At 43.5% G+C, this 14,239-nt stretch overlaps 1 protein-coding gene across 1 annotated transcript in view; it reads left to right on the forward strand.

Moving 5' to 3' along the window:
* LOC110368147 (protein asteroid homolog 1-like) overlaps window positions 1–14,239 on the forward strand; it is a 38,770-nt gene that overhangs the window by 23,388 nt on the left and 1,143 nt on the right. The window contains exons 3-7 of the mRNA XM_036135614.1: window positions 2,706–2,816; window positions 5,355–5,432; window positions 7,463–7,681; window positions 12,729–12,927; window positions 13,342–13,453. Coding sequence (XP_035991507.1) covers window positions 2,706–2,816; window positions 5,355–5,432; window positions 7,463–7,681; window positions 12,729–12,927; window positions 13,342–13,453 — 719 coding nt within the window. The remainder of the gene's footprint in view (window positions 1–2,705; window positions 2,817–5,354; window positions 5,433–7,462; window positions 7,682–12,728; window positions 12,928–13,341; window positions 13,454–14,239) is intronic.

Below are 14,239 nucleotides of genomic sequence, written 5' to 3' on the forward strand. Positions count from 1 at the left end.
GACGAGGTGCAGATCACGCCGGTGGAGAGCAAAGAGAAGGCGGTGTAGCCGGCCGAAGAAACGCGGGTGCCGGGGAGGAGCAGATCGCCGCTACCGTCCATCTAGCTTTCCAACGTCCGCTCACTGGAGAACAAGATAGACCATTTACAACTCAAACTTTCTGCAAAGAGGGAGTTAAGAGACTGACTGAGACGGCTTAACTCAGGAATTCCAGCCGTTAGCCTGGAGGGGCTAACGGCTTTCCGCGCCGATAGAAACAAAGAACTTTGCGGTAAGGGGTGGAATCTAGGTTTATACCAATAAAAACTGGTGTAAAAAAGCTAAAATAATCAAAAGTTTTTGCTCTCCAGACACTGAGACCCTGATTATTAGCTGCAGACCTTTTTATCTGCCTAGAGAGTTCACTGCTGTTATCATCACAGCGGTTTACGTGCCTCCCAGCGCTAATACAAAAGAGCCTATGAGCACATACGGAGGGCGTTTTCATCATTGCTGGGGATTTTAACCAGGCAAATATGAAAACTGTTCTCCCTCAGTTCTACCAACATGTGGATTTTGCAACTCTGGGAGAAAACACTCTAGACTTAGTTTATACAAACATTAAAGGCGCATTCAAGGCAGCCCCCCGCCCCCACCTGGACTCTTCAGACCACCTCTCTGTTATGCTAATTCCTGCATACAGGCCCCTGCTGATCAGAGCTAAACCTACAGTGAGGCAGGTGAGGGTGTGGACTGAGCCATGGAGGCGCTCCAGGACTGTTTTGAGTGCTCTGACTGGGACATGTTCAAAGCTGCTGCAACTTATGAGGACTAGATTGACATTGATGAGTACACCATGACTGTGTCAGCCTACATCAACAAATGCATTGAGGATGTCAGCACAACCAAGACCATCATCACCCGAGCAAACCAACGACCCTGGATCATTGAGGAGGTCCGTCAAGCGCTAAAAGCGGAACTCAGCCTTCAAGTCTGGTGACAAGGAGGCACTGAGAACATCAATGCAAGAAATTGTAGATATTTTGTTTAAAAACTGAATTTTTAGCTCTAAGCTCATGTGTGCATTCCTGGCTAAGTCAGAGGGTCGTAAAACTGCCACTGCAAGGAAGCTGCGCTGATCTCAGCCCCTCTACCAAGATTTATGGCACCCCTGGTCACCTCAGAGAGAGACAATTCAACCGTGACCTGAAATGTAACTGGAGCACATGAAAGTAATCCCACCCCAGTGGATTTTTTGCTTATAATTGAGATGGCAAGTTCACCTTCTGCTGCTGTTCCTGGCCATAATACGAATCAAAACTCATGTTTAAAAAGAAACTTAGCAGTTACATCACAGACAATTTGAGCAAGTGGAGCCCACCTATTGCCCATGCTTGGTCTAGCCCATCTACTGCCCACATGGCCCACATGGGTCCCAGCAACAGAGACCACCCTGAGCCCATGCCCAGCTGAAGCCCTTCTAGCCCAAGTCAGGCCCTTATGGGCCCCACCTGGACGTGTTTGCTGGGTTATTATGTATAAAAGATAAACTTTATGATCACCATAGAGGGAAATTCATTCATTTTAGTGACACGATCAAATAAAGGCGCGGCTCTATTGACAAAGAATATTAAAGAGGTGAGAAAGTATTTTCTGCATTGCATGATAATGTCAGAGGCCTAAATGGTGTTGTAGAAGGTTGCCGGTGAGATGATCTCCTCCTTTGATCGCTGCACAGAGCGTTTCTCACCAGGCTGCTGTGTAAAAGCACCAAGACTGAGAAAAAGATGCATTGATCTGCAGCAACACGCTTCACAGTCCGTGTGTTTGTGACCCAGGCACCAGTTTACCTTTCAGATGCGCTGCTGTCCAGTTTGGTTTTTACACCCTTTTCTCCATTTTATGTCGGTCACTTTACCAAATAAACCCGCTTTATACAAGCAGGCACTCCCAGTAAAACGCTGACAGTCCATTAATATGAAATAGATCAGGCAGTAAAATGACTAGTGAGTAAAAAAAAAAAAACACAATAATGATGAAGATGTAAATAAGGTGCGTTCAGACATTCTGATGCTGCGTTTCATCATCATGACACATTTCTAATCAGTCTAATCAGTTCATTTCTCTCCTTTGATCACCAGCAGCCCCTTACTGGTGCTTTTCTTCTTCTACCATCAACCAATCACAGCTCTTGAAAGACAGCGTCACACCTGGCAACGGGGTCAACCACACCTAGCAACAGGGTCAACCACACCTAGCAACAGGGTCAACCACATCTAGCAACAGGGTCAACCACACCTAGCAACGGGGTCATCCACACCTAGCAACAAACATGTCTGCCGTCTCCGTCCTCAGAGTCGCTGCAGCAGCGTCTGAAGCTGAAACTAGCAGGAAGTTCCAGGTTGAGCTTGGAGCTCTGAGGAACTCTGAGGAACTCTGAGGAGCTCTGAGGAGCTCTGGTGTGTTTCAGCTTCTTTAGGGAAAGACAACTCAGAGTCTCAGGAAGGAGTGTGTTGCTGCATCAGTTCTTGGTTTTATTGGACAATGAATGATTTTGTTTTACTTCATATCTGTTTGTTAGATTTTAAACTTTGCAGGATTACAGATTTAAGTTGCATTAATGTAGAACCACGGCTCTCTGTGAGACTGGACTCATCGGCGTTTTCTACGATTTATGGCGTTTCAGGGAATCTTCTGTTGAGCCTCTGGTCTGATTTCTCCTGCAGGAGGGCAAACTTGTTCCAGACTGGATGCGGCTGCCTCTGACCCTGGCCCAGCTCAGTGGATGTATCCTGAATGTTCTGTGTCTGCTCAGTGAAAAGAAGCAGTTTACAAAGGTAAAACGTACCTAAATAACATAAAAAAGGTAAAAAGCTGCTCGTGCGTCCTTCAAATCAACACAGGTTCTCTATCAGAGCTTGAATACCCGTTTAAAACATTTAGATAAGGTCCATTAGATTTTATGGAGCCACCAGCTGGATCCCCAGTAGATCTCCAGGTCCTGCCTGGTGGCCATTATCTGCTGGATGCTTCAGGAAGACCTAAAGCAAATCCTTCTAGGTGCTTTGGGGTGATGAACATGTTTCACTGAAGAAGATCCTGCATCAGTGTCTGCAGGTCCTTCGCTCAGGATCCCTCCCTGGTCCCTCTTTCTGATTGGCTGATTTTTAGTGCGTGCGTGCTTGCTAGGAGCGCAAGATTTAAGTTTCGATTCATACAGGGATACTGCGGTTACCACAATTAATACTAGACAACAAAACTAGTCCCAGTTAAGAAACTAAATATTATCTGCAGTAAAATAGGTGAAAGCTGCTGAGTGCAGTTCTGAACAGAAGCAGGAGAGAGAGAGTTTGGATTTGTGGAACTTGAGAAATGTAAGTAACCAACGTTAGCATCTCAAAATAGCATCTAATTCTGAAGTATAACACATTTATCAACAGAAACCTAATCTGTTTTATAAAACTAAATATTCTGTGCCAGGCAGGAGTTCTGATGGAAAAGCAAAGATTGTAGGATATTAAAAATTCAGATTCTTAGCCACAGCCGTCTGATAAAGAAAAGGTGAGGGTTTCCCTTTTACCAATATTTCGTTGTCATTATTGCTTAATTTTTTTGTTGACCCTTTGATGCAGTTCAGGTATAAATAGCAGGTGATATTTCTTTTACATTATATACAGCACAACACTACTAGATGCTGCCTAAACAACTGCTAAGCTATATTTTGTTTAGACTTTTGCTTATTTATTATAGCATAATTAGGATTTCACATAATAATAGTGCTATTTATTTCACTATTTCTACTTTTAGAATTAGAATTACGACAAATACAACCAAGGAATACCATTTACATTGTTTTTATTGTACAAAGGTTTCCACACTGAGCTAGACATTCTCATCATCAGGCCCAAAAAATATTTCATCAATGTGGGTAATTTCGTACACCAAAAAAGTAAAAAATATTTAATCTGTTGATATGGTCGTAAAATTAATTTAATATAGGCCTTAACATATCTTAAAGTTTTATCTGCTGTTGTTTAATAGTCTTACTAGTATATACCAATAGTATATAGTATATTGTTCTCATTTGAATCATGAAATGGACAACCACTCATGCAGCAATTCAGTCTTGGTGTCACCAATCTTACTCAAAGTACAGTATTGGGTCCTCCATGCTCCTTATATATTAAGATTTACTGCACATTTAAACATTAACATCTCACTATTGTTATGGAAATAATTAGTTGTCTGAGAGGATGTAGGTAAGGAGAAGCTGTTATCTACACTTCAGATATATGATGTAAGAAATGTGTTTGGAATGTTAAGATAAATTACATGAAATGGGCTAAAGAGAGTAACTACAGACCAGTTGTACATTTGTTGACGTTTGAATTTAATATTTGAAATGCTGTCAGTGTCAGTGACGCTTCTACTTCCAGTGCAAAGTAAATACAAGAAATTTATTTGCAGTCCCTTGAATGTATAATTTTGCTGTTTTATAATGCAGACAGAGTATCTTAGATAAAAAGAATAAGGGTGGGGTTTATCTCTGCACATTTCTATATCTTCAAAAGAAAATACAGGATATATCTAGACAGCAGACATATTTTGAATATATTTGGTTTAATTGATAAGTTTTTACCATCTGGCTCTGTTGCTGGTAAGTTCAAATGCAAACTTTTTCAAAGTGGGAAAAAGTCCCAATTCAACATTCATCAGATCGGACACTGATTTATAATAATAATTGAACTTTATTGATCAAACAATGGAGAAATTCATTTCTGCATCTTTACCCATCCCCTCGGGGAGCAGTGGGCTGCCATGTGTGGCGCCACGGGAGCAATCAGGGGTTAAGGGTCTTGCTCAGGGACCCAGAGTGGCAGTCTGTGGGAGTTGAACTCAGAACCTCTGGGACCCAAGCTCAATGCTTTAACCACTAGGCCACCAGATTAACAAAAAGCATCTAGTGTGTGCCATGCTTATAAAATTTGTATAAATGTAGCAAGAAATACTGCTTTTCTCTTTAGACAGAAGAAACGCGTCCTGACGCTCAAACCAAGCATCAAGAAACAGGAGCATGCATACTGCGTAGGACCAATGATGTCAGACCAATGAAGCTTTGGACCAATAGTGTCCCTACCAAAGTTCAAATCAAACCTACGCCCTTGATTCCATGTTACATTCTTTATAGTATGGGTTGGTACATTTCAGCCGGTTGTATAGCACGGTATGTTTCTGTATCGTGTTTTAAATCCGTGCCCCATGTGCCCTCTTTAAACTCTGAGCACCTGCCCCTCCAACCGTCTCTGCACGGCCCTGCTCTGCACCTCTTAAGGATTTCCTTCTAGCTGGGTTAATCATTTGAAATCCTTCTACAGACTGTGGAGAAGATCGTTAAGGAATGCAGTGGAACCATCAAACCTCCTCAATCTTCTCCAGAAGCTCCTTCTGCTCAGGTAATCTTTAAATAATCCATGGAAGTTCCCAGTATTACTAAAATGACCAGTTTACAGGTTCTTCCCCACATTTAACTCTAATTTAGCCTGTCAGCTCCACAGGACACCAGAAGGGTCCAACAAGTCAGAACCTTCTCCCGTTTCTTCAGCTTTCTGCTCAGTGTCAGCTGGAGAGCTTCATCTGGTCCAGCGTCTTTATCGGTCCGCTAGAGCTCTTTCTGCTTCCTGATATAAAAGGGTCCAAACATGAGCTCCAGCAGTTCTGTACAAATCTAATGATCAAGTTCTGGTTCTGGTTTGGGTGCCTGCTGCTCACACAAGCCTATGAAATCACTGAAAGCTCAGGTGACTGAGTTATAAAACTGCCTAGAATCCATGCTGAACATGTGCATACGGTGAGAAAACGCTTTCCTAAAGCAGCAGCAATCTCAGCTGAAGGGTCGATGTTAATGTGGCTTGAAATGGGTCAGCTGAAACTCTGAAAACCTCTACCGACAGGCGTTTATTAAACGTGCAAATCAGAGGTAAAAGCACCAGCGTTGCCCACATCCTCCTCATTGGCCCAAAATTAAACAGCCGTGTTCCTCTGAGGACGTGCGTTACATTTAAATAAATAATACACTGCAAAAAGCATTTTAGGAAGCTGGCGGACGCTGCACTGCATGGGTGTGAGCGGTAAGCGCACTGCGGCCTTTCAGCACCTGGGAGGGGGTGTGGCCAGTCTCACCTGCTGGTTATAGCAGAACATCACACTCATCATCACTGGCCAGTAAGTATTAGATGCCTGAAACCGCGTTTCCTGCTAATTCTCCCATCTCCAGCAGTACCAATGCATCCACCGTGCAGCTTAAATTAAAGTGATTTCCTCACAACCATCTGTTAATCTGTGGAAGACGTCACCCTCACCGGACCATGTGATGGTAGAAACCCCTGAGGACATTTTTTTTTCTTTCAGATCTCAGCTGGTTTCTGGACCTCCATCAATAACCTGAAAGGTCCTGATGTAGTTACGCATCTCCAGCTCCAGCATGAATAACCTCTGAATGCTGATGATGAAGCAGATCTCTGACTAAAGTCTGATAAGGAGGGAAAATGACCGTCTGAGGAACCATGATGCAGTTTGGCTGCAGTTCACCTCCTCACCACCTGCGGCGCCAGTTCCCCGGCTCCTAAACGAGCGCCTGGGTCAGCGTCGCCATGACGGCCGTACGTTCTGTCGTTTAGTTTTTTTATAGATCCCAACTATTGCGCAGAAAGTGGCGTACGCAGGATTTAGGCCCCAGTTTGTGTGACAGCTTTATAAATGAGAACCTGAACATTTTCAACAACACGTGTGATCGCTGTAAGCTTCTCCACAGAACTACCAGAACCTCCATGAGAGGTGACTGAGACAGGTGATGGTTCTGTCACAGAAGAATCCTCCACAGAGTTCCCTCTAATAAGACATGGTTAAACATTTCTAAGGATGTTGGTCCAGTCCGGTGACCCGGTTCTGGACCTGCAGGGATGCTTCTGGGCGTTCTTAGATCTCCAACAGAGTCCAATAACCAACATGTTGTCATTGCAACCGATGAAAGGTGTTCTCTGCATCGAGAGAGCAGAGGACCACCACTGAGTGGCGGTTAAACCCAGAACCTCCAGAACCACTGGGCCACCGCTGCCCCTAAGCTTCAACTGGAGCTGAACTGTTGAAAGCAACAAATTCACTGTTTAAATCACTTTCATCCACAAACGTGAAAGCAAACCTTCCTACCTGCAGCAGAAACCTGAAACTGCTCTAACTGTTGGGGCGGCAGTGGCGCAGGGAGTTCATGCCGTAACCAGTGGGTTGCCGGTTTGACCCCCCACATCCAGCTGGACATGGACGAGACGCCTGACCCTGCTGGTCAGAGGGTCTGATGTAGGGCAGCTGTGGCTACGGTGTAGCTCGCCACCGTCAGGGTGGGAGTGACTGAATGTGGTGTAAAGCACTTCGGATAAAGTGCCGTCCAGTACCGGACGTTTACCATGTGACGCCTTCCCATCTCCAGGCGGTGAACCATCATCCGGAGGCTGACCCAGGTCACCTGCTCAGTGCGAACGTGACCTCCAGGCCAATCCGACAGGTGATGTACGGGCTGCTGCTGGGCAGAGAGAAGTCAATCCAGGTGCCGGAGTTTGACAGAGAAGGTCTGCAGCTGATTTTCATCTCAGTGGAACCAGTGTTCACCAGAGTCAGTGAGAGGCTGAGACTCTGCTCCCTGCAGGAGGTGAGCTCGCGGACTTCCTGTTTGCGGTAAGGCGTATTGCGTCACTTCCTGTTGTTGCTGTGTGAACGACGGAGCTTTGCTCCAGGCTCTCTCGCTTTTTATCTTTAAACCTCTTTGCTGTAACATCTGTTTCCAAACATAAGCACTTTTAAAACATTGTCTGTGGCTGCTCATCACGTTTGGGAACTCCTCGTGTTTCACACGGTTTGTTCTTTGGCGTGGTAATAGGGCGTTAGCCTAGCTTTAGCCTAGCGTTAGCCTAGCGCTAGCCAAGCCTTAGCCTCATAATGGCTTCTCCGGCTCTGACTAAGTCTCCTATCTGCTGCTCTCTGTGTCAGATGTTCAGTTATTCCTCTGCCTCCTTTAGTGATGATGGTACATGTAATAAATGTAGTGTTTTTGTAGCTTTGGAGGCGAGGGTGTCAGAATTGGAGACCCGGCTCCGTGCTGTTGAAAAACCAGCTGATAGCCGCTCTTTTGCTAGCGCGGAGCCGCATAGAGTAACTTCACGTAGCGAACCTAAAGCAGTAGCACCCGAGCAGCCTGGTAACCAGGCTGGCTGGGTGACGGTTCGTAGGAAGCATAGCTCTAGATTACAGACCCCAGATCACCACCAACCCATCTGCGTTTCTAATAAATTTTCCCCTCTGAGCGACAATCTCGCCGAGGAGCCGACCTTAATTATTGGCAGCTCCATAATGAGAAATGTGGCACTAAAGAAACCAGGGACCATAGTTAAATGCCTACCAGGGGCCAGAACAGGCGACATAGAATCCTACTTAAAACTACTGGCTAAGGATAAGCGTAAATACCGCAAAATTGTTATTCACGCTGGCGGTAATGACACCCGGTCACGCCGATCAGAGGTCACCAAAGTTGGTGTTGCTTCGGTTTGTGAGTTTGCTAAAACTATGTCGGACTCTGTAATTTTCTCTGGTCCCCTGCCTGATCTGACCAGTGATGACATGTTTAGCCGCATGTCATCATTCAACCGCTGGTTGTCTAGGTGGTGTCCAGAAAACGACGTGGGCTACATTGATAACTGGAGAACTTTCTGGGGAAAACCTGGTCTGATCCGGAGAGACGGCATCCATCCTACTTTGGATGGTGCAGCTCTTCTTTCTAGGAATCTGGCCGGATTTATTAGTTCTCCTAAATGCTGACAACCCAGGGTCCAGACCAGGAAGCAGAGCCGTAGTTTAACACACCTCTCTGCAGCTTCTGTACTGTTACCCATCCATTATCCTATTGAGACGGTGTCTTTCCCACGGCCAAAACTTAACAGATCAAAAACTGATCTAAAAGGAACAAATCATAAAAACCTAATAAAAATCAATATGGTTCACCTTGAACCTAAAAATAAAATTATAAAATGTGGTCTATTAAATATAAGGTCTCTCCCTCCAAAGACTTTGTTAGTTAATGAATTGATTTCTGATAATCAGATTGATTTGTTTTGTCTCACAGAAACCTGGCTACAAGAGGACTACGTTAGTATAAATGAGTCAACCCCCTCCAGTTATTCAAATTTCCACATTCCCAGATCTGTGGGAAGAGGAGGAGGAGTGGCAACTATCTTTCAGTCTGATTTATTAATTAGTCCCAGGCCAACTAATAATTACAGTTCTTTTGAACATTTAACCCTCAGTTTCCCTCATCCAAACTGCAAAGCAATAAAACCTCTTCTGTTTGTTGTTTTGTATCGTCCACCAGGCCCTTACACTCAGTTTTTGGATGAGTTGTCAGATTTCTTATCTGATTTGGTGTTAAATACTGATAAGGTTATTATAGTGGGTGATTTTAACATCCATGTTGACACTGAATGTGATAACCTTAGTGTAGCCTTTAAAACTATCCTAGATTCAATTGGTTTTGTTCAAAATGTGCATAAACCGACGCACTCTCGGCTCCATACTTTAGACCTTGTTCTGACATATGGCATTGATTGTGAAGAATTAACAGTATTCTCTCACAACCCTGTCCTGTCTGATCACTTTTTAATAACATTTGAGTTTAATCTAACTGAATTCTCCACCCCCAAAAGAGGGTTCCATTATAGTAGATTTTTATCGGATAATGCTGTATCAAAACTTAAAGAGTCTGTCCCCTTCTTAATATCCTCAGTATTGCAGAAATGCCCTGTAGATGGCAGCATTGCTGTTTCTTCCCATTCACAAATCGATACCTTTGCTAACAATGTGACTTCCTCATTGCGTTCTGCATTAGACAATGTAGCTCCCTTGAAAAAGAAGGTGATTATTCACAGGAAGCTGGCTCCTTGGTTTAATTCAGAGCTGCGTTCCTTGAAGCACAATGTTAGGAAATTGGAGAGAAAATGGCGCTCTACACACCAAGAGGAATCCTACTTAATCTGGAGGGACAGACTATTGTTGTATAACAAGACCCTCCGCAGAGTTAGAGTAGCATATTTTTCATCATTAATTGAAGAGAATAAAAATAATCCTAGATTTCTCTTTAGTACAGTTGCCAAACTTACCCAGAGCCACAGCTCTGTTGATCCATCCATTCCCTTAGCTCTTAGTAGTAATGATTTTATGGGATTCTTCATAAATAAAATTGATGCCATTAAAAATAAAATAATTGGCATCCTCCCAAACATGATTACCTCGTCCTCAGTAAGTGAGGCAGCATTGGAGGAATCTTTAGAATCTGCGCAGTGTTTGAACTGTTTAGAAGCAGTAGAGCTTTCTGAGCTATCTAAAATTTTAGCTTCATCTAAACCTTCTACCTGTATGTTAGACCCAATCCCAACCAAGTTGTTTAAGGACATATTCCCTTTGATCAGTGGCACTATTTTAGACATGATTAATCTATCCTTAGTAAATGGATATGTACCACAGGTTTTGAAAGTAGCTGTTATTAAACCTTTACTTAAGAAACCTTCTCTTGATCAAGATGAGTTAGTAAATTACAGACCTATATCTAATCTTCTTTTCTTGTCTAAAATTCTTGAGAAAGTAGTTGCTAATCAACTTTGTGAACATTTACAAAGTAATGACCTACTTGAGGAGTTTCAGTCAGGCTTCAGAGCTCATCATAGCACTGAAACAGCTCTGGTGAAGGTCACTAATGATATTCTCATGGCCTCAGATAATGGACTTGTGTCTATACTTGTCCTGTTAGATCTCAGTGCTGCGTTTGATACAGTTGATCACAATATTCTCCTACAAAGACTTGAACATACTGTAGGGATTAAGGGGAAAGCATTAGGCTGGTTTAAATCTTATCTGTCAGACAGATTCCAATTTGTTCATGTTAATAATAAATCTTCCTCAAACTCTAGGGTCACCTGTGGAGTACCACAGGGTTCAGTCCTTGGACCAATTCTCTTTACTATATATATGCTTCCGATAGGCAAAATTATCAGACAGCATGGGATTAATTTCCACTGTTATGCTGATGATACTCAGCTATATTTATCCATAAATCCTGATGAATCCAATCAATTACTTCGACTGCAGTCATGTCTTGATGACATCAAAAGCTGGATGACTTTAAATTTCCTGCATCTAAATTCTGACAAGACCGAAGTTTTAATCTTTGGGCCAGAGTCCTCAAAAAATAAACTTCTTAACCAATCACTTAATCTGGATGGCATTAACCTGGCCTCTGGTAATAAAGTAAAAAATCTTGGTGTTATTTTTGACCAAGACATGTCATTTAAATCCCATATTAAACAGGTTTCCAGAGTTTCCTTTTTTCACCTCCGGAATATCGCCAAAATTAGAAACATTCTGTCCAGGAGTGATGCTGAAAAACTAGTCCATGCATTTGTTACTTCAAGGCTGGACTATTGTAATTCTTTACTATCAGGAAGTCCACAAAATGCAGTTCAAAGCCTTCAGCTGATCCAAAATGCTGCAGCAAGAGTTCTGATGAAAATCAACAAGAGGGATCATATTTCTCCAATTTTAGCTTCCCTTCATTGGCTTCCTGTTAAATCAAGAATAGAATTTAAAATTCTTCTTCTAACATATAAAGCCCTTAATAATCAAGCTCCATCATATATCAGAGCTCTGATTACCCCGTATGTTCCTAACAGAGCACTTCGCTCTCAGACTGCAGGTCTGCTGGTGGTTCCTAGAGTCTCTAAAAGTAGAATGGGAGGCAGATCCTTTAGCTATCAGGCTCCTCTCCTGTGGAACCAACTCCCAGTTTTGGTCCGTGAGGCAGACACCCTGTCTACTTTTAAGACTAGGCTTAAAACTTTTCTTTTTGACAAAAATTATAACTAGTTGCTCATGTTACTCTCAGCTACCTTTATAGTTTTACTGCTATAGGCTTAGGTTACTGGAGTATATCAGGATCTAATTTTCTCACTATATTGAGTTCTACTGTTCTTCAATTATGCATTATGTGTTGTCATTTCTGCTTTAACTTTCTGTTCTCTCTCTTTTCTCTTCATAGTAGGTACACCTGGTCTGGCGTTCTGTTAACTGTGACATCATCCAGAGAAGACGGCTCACCTGCTACTACCATCTAATGTAGAACAGATTACTAGATCAATGTGTGCTTCTGTGCTTTTTGTTTCTCTTGTTGTGTCTCTGTTCTGTCTTCTGTAACCCCAGTCGGTCGAGGCAGATGACCGTTCATACTGAGCCCGGTTCTGCCGGAGGTTTTTTTTCCCGTTAATGGGTGGTTTTTCTTCCCACTGTCGCTTCATGTTTGCTCAGTATGAGGGATTGCAGCAAAGCCATGTACAATGCAGATGACTCTTCCTGTGGCTCTACGGTTCCCCAGGAGTGAATGCTGCTTGTCGGGACTTTGATGCAATCAACTGGTTTCCTTATATAGGAAATTTTTGACCAATCTGTATAATCTGACCCAATCTGTATAATATGATTGAACTTGACTTTGTAAAGTGCCTTGAGATGACATGTTTCATGATTTGGCGCTATATAAATAAAATTGAATTGAATTGAATTGAATCCTTACTTCTGCTCTTCCTGTCCTCACCTGTACCTGAGTCTCAGTAGAGCTCTCACAGATAACACTGACGCGCTTCCTCCTCCATGCTGACCACCAGGCGGCGCTGTCGGACCGTCTGCGGGTCTTACTGGAAGCTCTGGGAGTGAGCGAGGAGTCTCTGGGCCTCCTGCCTCCTCGGCTGAAGCTCCCAGCAGCCGTCACCTGCTACTGGCTGCAGAGAGCTCAGCCTCCTCCAGACCTGCTGAAGGCGCTGCTGCAGGGGATGAGCAACGAGAGCACGCCCACTCCCACCACAGGTAGCTACAGCCGGGCCGGGCTGGAACCGGGTCACTGCAGAACCTTGGTTTCAGTCAGAACGCCTTCAGGAGCTTAAACTGTAGATTATACTGAATACTTGATGCTGTGAACAGATTCCTGGAGGTTTACTCTGATCAGGAAGTTAAAGGGTGACACCTGGTGGTAAATCTGCAGAATGCAACCAACTCTTCCTGAAGCCAGAACTTCCCCCCCTGGAAGCAGAAACATCTGAGGTGGCATCAGAGACTTCCTGACGTCTGTGTGCTGCTCCTGGTTCATCTCAAACGGAGTAAAATTCTTTAATTGTGGTTTTCAGGAAGCTGGTTGGTTGAGGAGCGGCTCCGCCCGAACCGACCCGCATGTTTCTCTGCTTCACGTTCCATTCTTCAGCTCTTTGCATGTCTGTGTTGCAGCTCTGCTTGCAGAACCGGACCAGAAACTGGACCAGTGGCAGGCGTGTCTGAAGGACGCCATTCACCTGAACCAGCTGCTGGGTTTCCCTCTGCCTGAACCAGACATCGCACGGTGAGATGTTTCCTGAGGTTCTGGTGTTTCTGTAACAGGTTCTGCTGAAAATCCTGCAGAGATCCAGTCCATCAGCTCTCCTTCCAGTCCTGGCGTTATTTAAAGTTCTCTTCAGGCAAATGTTCTGACTGACTGTCTGTTTTTATTATTGATGTGGCGAATGTAGAAGATGTGTCAGGCGTTTTATCTCATAAAAGATATGAAATATATGACATACACTATATATATATATATATATATATATATATATATATATATATATATATATATATTTATTTATTATAAACTAGGAAAGGAAGAGCTAAGAACCAAGTGATGATGTCATCAGGCAGACGACAAACTGCTTCCTGTCTGAATAATTAGATGTTCTGTAGAATCAGAGCAGTTGGAACAACGTACCATCAGAACAAATTGTGTTTATACAAGAGGTCCCACTTCACCAGAACCTGGTTCTGGTTAGAACATCTTCAGTGAAGAAACCAGAGAGCAGAACCTGAAGTACTCAGAGCAGCGTTACTTAAACAAATACTTTTGGTAGAAAAAGTTCCTGCAGTAAACGTGAGTCAGCACCAGCTGCTGGTCGGGTCTGGAGAACATTGTTCTCCGTACCGTCAGTCCATCATTGACCCATGTCGGTAAAACCAGGTGATCATCTACCTTCACCTGATCCGTTTCAGGCCCTGGTTCTGAAAGCTCTAGTCGCCCCGTTTCATCCTTTTTGCTCTGAAACTGGAAACCAGCAGACCCACATTTGTTCCCACCAAATCTCAGAACATGCAGCAGACC

The sequence above is a fragment of the Fundulus heteroclitus genome, chromosome 3, assembly GCF_011125445.2.
Source record: "Fundulus heteroclitus isolate FHET01 chromosome 3, MU-UCD_Fhet_4.1, whole genome shotgun sequence".
Taxonomy (NCBI): Eukaryota; Metazoa; Chordata; class Actinopteri; order Cyprinodontiformes; family Fundulidae; genus Fundulus; species Fundulus heteroclitus.